The 7,862-nt window shown below is 34.7% G+C and overlaps 1 protein-coding gene across 1 annotated transcript; it reads left to right on the top strand.

Annotated features, from left to right (window-relative positions):
* Positions 1–243: 243 nt before the first annotated feature.
* Positions 244–7,517, top strand: LOC112025301 (glutamine-dependent NAD(+) synthetase). The gene is made up of 11 exons (XM_065762024.1): positions 244–727; positions 1,934–2,239; positions 2,730–2,953; positions 3,131–3,234; positions 3,694–3,828; positions 4,063–4,098; positions 4,464–4,658; positions 5,134–5,301; positions 5,448–5,543; positions 6,832–6,960; positions 7,085–7,517. The coding sequence occupies exons 1-11, from the start codon at positions 534–536 to the stop codon at positions 7,301–7,303; spliced, it is 1,806 nt and encodes a 601-aa protein (XP_065618096.1). The 5' UTR covers positions 244–533; the 3' UTR covers positions 7,304–7,517.
* Positions 7,518–7,862: the final 345 nt, after the last annotated feature.

Genomic DNA, 7,862 nt, shown 5'->3' with positions numbered 1-7,862 from the left:
GTTTTATAGTCGACCTAAACTTATACTTGAGTTTATCTTATATATTAAATAAATAAACATAAAAAAATATTTTTTTCAAATTAAGTTTGAACAGTTTATAAACAACTTGGTTAATTGATAGACATAAACAAAACAAAAAGACATACTTATTTTATTTTTTTCGCAATTTTTTTTTCCTCACTATTTTGAGTATTTGACCCGTCCAAGGGTCCAGGAGGAACCCGTTGGACACTCTGCGTTTACCACACAACTGCGAAGCAGCCCAAGTTGCTCAGAAAATCCAATTCCCACCCTTTGAAAAAAAAAAAAAAAAAAAGAATCCAAATCCCAAAACTTCATATAAATCCCAAACAAACAATTCCCAATTCCATAGAATTCCACAAAGAAATTCATTTCATTCACAAACAAAAGTCCCAAACTCAGCATATCAAAAAAGTTTCAGTCTTTTCCACATACAAATTCAATTTCCGAACACTGTTTCTGAATTCCTTAAGCTTTGGTTTTAGAGTTTGAGTTTAGAGACAAAGAAGAAGATGAGGCTGTTGAAGGTGGCAACGTGTAATCTGAACCAATGGGCCATGGATTTCGATTGCAACTTGAAGCAAATCAAGGAGTCCATATCCATGGCCAGGCAAGCCGGTGCAGTCATTCGTCTCGGTCCCGAGCTCGAGGTTACTGGTTATGGCTGCGAAGACCATTTCTTGGAGCTCGATACCGTTTCTCATGCGTAACTTTCTCTCTCTCTCTCTCTCTCTTTTGGTTACTGTAATATAACACACACATATGATATATGTGTATATATATTGTTTGTGGGTTTTGCTTTTGAATTCTTGGTTTTTTTTTTTTTTTTTTTTTTTTTTTTTTTTTTTTCTGGTTTGGAAAAGAAGTAAACTTGGAGCTCAATTTGGAAGCAAGTGTGTGGAAAATGGTGTGATTTTGTTACTGTTATATTATACTATCATGGGTCAGTTACAGCTGGTCTAGCTCTTTCTGTTAATGTTATATCGCCCAATCACTTTGCGTTAATATTTTAAAAATATTACGGTTGGATTACATGTTGTTTATGTTATTAACACACGTGCCAAATGTTTTGTTAATTGGTGGGTCAAGATTAAGTTTTACGCAGTGTAAATTTTCTTTAATGTTACACGACATAATAACTTTTTATTGGATTGATATTTTTAAAATTTGGATTACATACACTTTTTGTGCTAACACACATGCCAATTTCTGTGTCAATTTGGATGTTTTTTATTTTTTGATTGTTAAACCCATTTTTGTATGTAATTTTAAAGTTCAAAAAACTTGAAATTTAAACATTTTATGAATGATGAAGTTGTTGATATATGATAATCTTCATATTTTTGCATGCATGCAGGGTATATAGGGATGATGTAATCCAATAGTGAATTTTAAAAAACCAATAGAAAGTTATTGAGTGTGTTTGTATTGCTTTTGATTCTTTAGTTTTTGTTTAGAAAAGTATTAAAATTGGTCAGTTTAGAAGGAAGTATATGGAAAAGGGTGTGAATTTTGTGGAGCATAGGCTTTGAGTGAGTAAATTTATGTGTTAAATCGAATTAGTTTGTTGGTTGATGTGGCAGATGGGGTAAGAACAAAAGTTTCCACTGAATTTATATCAGACTCATTAATATTTAGTAGTGGGGTAAAGCTTATAAAAAATTTATATATATAAAAAAAAAAAAAAAAAAAAAGTAGTGGAGTAAAGAATTGGAAAACCATGAATAGAAGAGGGTGTTATTGAATTTTATTGATGAATGATGCCATACTTATTTTGCTGATTCAGCGTACACGAATTGTTGAGATTCTGACCATCATGTTCTTCTTTGACTAATTGATATGTAAAAACGTTTTCTTTTTGTAAGAAGATATTTTGGTTACCTGCTGATGGCAATGCTTGATGTGATTGCAGATGGGAGTGTTTGAAAGATATTTTACTGGGCGATTGGACTGATGGCATATTGTGCAGCATTGGTATGCCTGTCATCAAAGGATCGGAGCGTTACAATTGTCAAGTTCTATGTTTTAACAGAAAAATTATTATGATTCGCCCGAAGATGTGGCTTGCAAATGATGGAAATTACAGGGAGCTTCGTTGGTTCACAGCATGGAAGCAAAAAGACCAACTTGTGGACTTTCAGCTTCCAATTGAAATTTCTGAGCATATATCACAAAAGTCAGTGCCTTTTGGTAATGGATTCATTCAGTTTCTAGACACGTAAGTGACAACATTACTAGCACTGGTCTTGGTTAGAGTATTTAGTCTTTTGTCAGAACTTATGCCACCTGTTGCTTTTATAATTATGTGGTCAAGCAAGACTGAATAATAGATCGTAGTGTCACTACACATAGCCCCTATTTTCCACTTTTTCTTATGAAGACATTAGATGGAAAATTTCAATGCCTCATTCTCCCTATAGAAGTTCTCTCATTGGGAAATCCCATAGATGCATAATATCAACTAATTACTTTTTTTTTTTTTTCCTTTTTTTCTATAAGTATAACATCAACTAATTACAAAACTCATGAACAGATGAACATTATTAGAAAAGTTTTGTTGGGGATGCAGGATTTGTGTGGTCCACATATAATTTTGTTGTATGCTTTTATGCATGTCAGGATGTATGGAAGATTGATAATTTGTATGAGCTTCTCACTTATATCAGAAATTGAAAGTTAAATGTCAAGCATGTTTTTTCCCTTGTTAGAGCTGTTGCGGCTGAAGTTTGTGAAGAGCTTTATAGTCCTGTTCCTCCTCATGCTGACCTTGCACTGAATGGGGTTGAAGTGTTTATGAATGCAAGTGGAAGTCACCATCAACTAAGGAAGCTTGATATTCGCCTTCGTGCTATTATAGGTGCTACTCATACTCGAGGAGGGGTTTACATGTACAGCAATCACCAAGGATGTGATGGCAGTCGTCTTTACTATGGTACATAACTATATCTTAGTTGAATTGACATTTGTATTTCATTCACTTACTACTTAATATGAAATACATATTGGACTTTGTTTTCTTATATGTAGACATTCTATCTTCTGTTTGATGCTTATTTTGGTTTCCCTCTTTTGTAAACCCACTACTTGATACGTACCTTATTTGTGGCAGATGGATGTTCTTGCATTGTTGTAAATGGAGATGTGGTTGCTCAAGGCTCACAGTTTTCTTTGAAGGATATTGAGATTGTGGTTGCTCAAGTTGATCTAGATGCGGTATGCAACATCTTGTGTGTGTGTGTGTGTGAGTGCGCGCTCACGTGTGCAAGTGCAAGCATATCAGAAGGCACTATATGACATACATTTGATAGTGTGGATTAGTTTTACCATTGTATTTGCTACTTTGAAAATGAATCACCCGTTGATGCTCTTCCTAAATATTCAAAGACATTTATGTGTTGCATCAATACTATTACACTTTTATATTTTCCTGTCACCCTTTTAATGTATAATCTGTTTGAGCATGAACTGGTTGTTATTGGTGACTGTTAAGTAAATTTTCCGTACAAAAAACTTAACAGGTCTGTGAAAATAGGTACCTATTTGGATAATCATGCTGTTAATCTGATATTCATTCTATCGATTCAAATTTGTGGCATTTCTTGTGATTATAACCTTCTGTTGTAAATATAAACAATTAACTTCTGTTTCCTTAACTTATGTGCTTGATGTCAGGTTGCTAGTCTTAGAGGATCTATAAGCAGCTTTCAAGAGCAAGCAAGTCGCAAAACCATAGTTCCTTCAGTGGCAGTACCATACAAGCTTTCTCAGTCTTTTAACCTGAAAATGTGTCCTTCCAGTCCACTTGAGGTTTGTTCCTGGTCCAGCAAGGACTTATTTTACTGATCTTGTGTATTGAGATGAAGGCTTTACTCATAAACAGTTTGCATTTAGCAGTCTTGCACCCACTTGGAGATTTTCTGAAATTTTAATTTTAATTTTTATATTACTTGTAGTTTTATAATTTTTGTAAGAAGTATTATTTTAACAAGCATTGTATGATCATTCTAGAACCAAGCACTTACTAAATTGAACATGACTCAGATTAAGTATCACTGTCCTGAGGNTTCACTTATAAAGGTGCCATTTCTGGCATACATTTTTACAAGTTCTATATAATCCATTAGGTCCAATTATGTTTCTTTTTTAATGCACTATAATTTTCGGTCATCAATCAAATCTTTATGTTTGCTTGGCTACACCTTTCCAATGAAATTTTATTTTAATGCCATACAGAGAAGTGTGTGTGTGTGTGTGTGTGTGTGTGTGTGTGTGTTTTAATACTTTTGTGTTGCACAATTTTTTTGGGGGCTTGGGGGATTTGAGAGCTTGGTTTATGCTTTTCATGTTGGGCCTTCTGCTTTGGGGAGTAATGAAATTTTGTAGGAAATTCACGTTACAAAGTGTAAGTAATTACGTTCTAATTATTCTTCAATCTATTTCTTTTTTTTTTTTTTTTACAGGTAGATGGCGGATCTAACATTGAGAACTTAGGTTTGCAGAACATTCAAGCTCGAATCAGAATGGTGCTAGCTTTTATGTTAGCATCACTCTTGCCGTGGGTGCACAACAAACCTGGATTTTATCTTGTTTTGGGTAGCTCCAATGTGGATGAAGCATTGCGTGGTTACCTAACAAAGGTAATATTCATTTTAACTTTAGTTAAAAGTTAGATATTAATTACACAACCTTCTTTCTAATAGTGAAACTTGTTAAAAAGTCAACCTTCTGTCAGTGTGCATTTACTTTTAACTCATCTATGTCTAAACTGTGATGTCCGTTTCTTCTTCTTTCAACTTCTCTCTCCACCCCCCCCCCCCCAACCCCCCCAAAAAAAAAGTGTAGCAGCCTCTCTTGTATAGTTAGTATATTTTTATTTCCCAAACTTTTGGCTGGACCTAGTTAAACCAGGTTTTTTTGTACCCTCCCATCTCAGAGGGAGCAAGCCAACTTTGTGACATATGAAACAAAAGAGTTAGTTGTGAGGGATTCCTCTATTCTGTATAATGTTGATTTGCCTAGATGCTTTTACAATTCAATCATGTAAGAACTCAATTTTATCTCAATTCTGTTTTATTTCAATTATATGAACTCATGTCTATCTCTTTCACACAGTATGATTGCAGCTCTGCAGATATTAATCCAATTGGAAGTATTAGTAAGCAGGATCTTCGGTCATTTCTCCGATGGGCTGCCACCCATCTTGGATACTCATCTTTGGCAGATATTGAAGCAGCCCCACCAACGGCTGAACTGGAGCCTATACGCGCCAACTACAGTCAGGTAATGGATTTACTTTCATCTGCCTCTACATTTTTTTTAATATTGAAAACAGTGGGTCAAAGATATAAGTTAAAGGGATGAATAAGTCATTCTCATCATCATTTTTTTTCTTTCTGGTAAGTCTAATTCTTTGTTCTATAAAACAGTTAGATGAAGTGGACATGGGAATGACATACGAGGAACTCTCTGTCTATGGAAGGTTGCGGAAAATTTTCCGATGTGGTCCAGTATCTATGTTCAAGGTCTGTTTTTGTTTCCCTGTTTATCTCATAAATGAATCTCACGGAGCTTCATTGGTTTTCCTTCTCTCAAATTAATCTGTGATAGGAACTAGAAGTGTTGTGATACCATGACTCAATTTCTTGCTTGCTTTGGTACATCAAGGAATACTCTTTATGGTGTCTCCTATTCTAAGTTGTCTTTAAACAGATTTTGTGGTGATGTCTAAATTTTAGAGGTAAAATAAAAATTATTATAATAACTTCATCTGATCTAGAGGTGCAATATGAATACACTGAATATTTACTTGAAAATAATAATCTTAACAATTATGTATAATTATAAGTTAAACATCTTCAAGATCATACCAGGGGCTTGGATCCTGCACTCTGTGATTTTCTCATTAAGTTTTCTTGGATTCTACCTAGATCATTTTTTGTGTTTTTAGTTCTTTAGAAATGGGACCAGAGATTTGGCAGGCAGAGTTACTGGCCACTAGCAGAGACCCTCTGTTATGCTTGTTTATGATGCCATTGGATGAAGGAAATAATCAGATATCTAAATAAGCTGAATTTTCCAATCTTGAGCTCAAAACTCTTTTACATGATTTCTTTTCACATGGGTGGCAGATTTGACACTATGTCTCAATTTCATTTCCTAGTTTTATTGTTACCAAACCTTCTTGGCTTTTCTCTGAGGTGGTTTTCCCCTTTTTTTTAATTGCCCCCTTATAATCTTTTGATACATGTACCTTTAAAGAAAAGATAGAATAAAATGAAAAATTCATTGGAGGAGCATCCGTAGCAGATGTTCTAAAAATTATGCCATTTTACCACATCAAAAGCCTACTTTATTATTTTACCACATTATTTTACAACATCCCATTTATCAGATGTTTTATAATTCAATTTTATACATTACAATAATATTTACTACACATTAAAATAATATTTATTACAACTCATCAACACAATCAACACATTAAAAATTTTACCACATGCATTCCGTACCATGGCAAATTTGCCACGGTACTGTTCAATGTTGCAAAAAAAAAACAATATCCCACATCTGCTAAATGGCCTCAAATTGGGTTTGGTGTGGGATATGTGCCAAATATTTAGCATTTGGCACATATCCCACATCTACTGTGGGTGCTCTTAGTGTTAGTTATGAGTCCTCTTTCTTTATATGTGCTTTTATTGGATGACTTGTTATATTACCAAATCTATAAGGTTGTTGGATCCAATTGACATTTTTATCTCTGATGCCCATAAGCACTCATCAGTTTTGATACTATTTTTCTTATCGCAGAACCTCTGCTACAGATGGGGTGCAAGATTAACTCCATTGGAGGTGGCTGATAAAGTGAAACACTTCTTCAAGTACTATTCCATCAACCGACACAAAATGACAGTTTTGACACCTTCATATCATGCTGAGGTAAGTTGACCTAAGAGAGCAAGGTCCAGAGTTATATATTTCCAGCTTGGAAACTTCTAGTAAAAAACCGCATTGTATTTATCTTAATCCAGTAAGAGCTTACACCTTTCTAAACTACATGCAGAGTTATTCACCAGAGGATAATAGGTTTGACCTTCGCCAATTTCTCTACAACGCAAGATGGCCATATCAATTCCGCAAGATTGATGAACTTGTGCAAGAGTTAGATGGCAACAAAGTTGCCATTGAAGAAGACCATGAAAAGTTGGGAACTATATCACATGGTGGAGGTGGAATGGGAGTTGCTGCAGCAGGCTCAGGCAATCCAAATGTTGGTATTTAATTGAAACAAACCTTCTTGTGAACTAAATTGGTACAAATAGATTTGTCTATTTTATTTCTTGATACACTGGTTTACATGATGAAATTGTGACCAGTTAATGCGTTTTCAAGGGTAATTGCCACCCCTAACAGTTATATTGATTTTGCCTCACCTCAAGGCTATTGTACATTTATTCATTGATTTAAATAAAAACAATTCCAAGTCTTTCTTATCCTGCAAAGGTATCAGGATTCAAATGAAAGAAACTTTGAAAAAACCTAGAATGAGCTGATTTAAATTCATGTAATTGACAACTGGAATTGTGGTTTAGTGGTATCTGGTTCCCTATATATCACAAAGAACAAAGGGTAAAAGTTAACCAAATTCAGCTAGCAGCTTCAAAACAGGTCTGTTGTAAGCCCTGCCTTGGCTATGGTCAAAGCCTCAAAGGCTACTTTAGCACTTAGTGAACTGTGAACATTGAAGGTTTGGTTTAAAAGAAATGGGTGTTGCTCCATTGCTCATGTCCCTACTTCCATTCCCTGGCATTTTGTTTTCCTAACCGGCTTATGAAGCCTTT

This window comes from Quercus suber, unplaced genomic scaffold, assembly GCF_002906115.3.
Source record: "Quercus suber isolate HL8 unplaced genomic scaffold, Cork oak 2.0 scaffold_439, whole genome shotgun sequence".
In the NCBI taxonomy this organism is placed as follows: domain Eukaryota; kingdom Viridiplantae; phylum Streptophyta; class Magnoliopsida; order Fagales; family Fagaceae; genus Quercus; species Quercus suber.
Note: the sequence above shows the minus strand (reverse complement) of the source record. Positions and strands in the feature narration are given on the sequence as shown.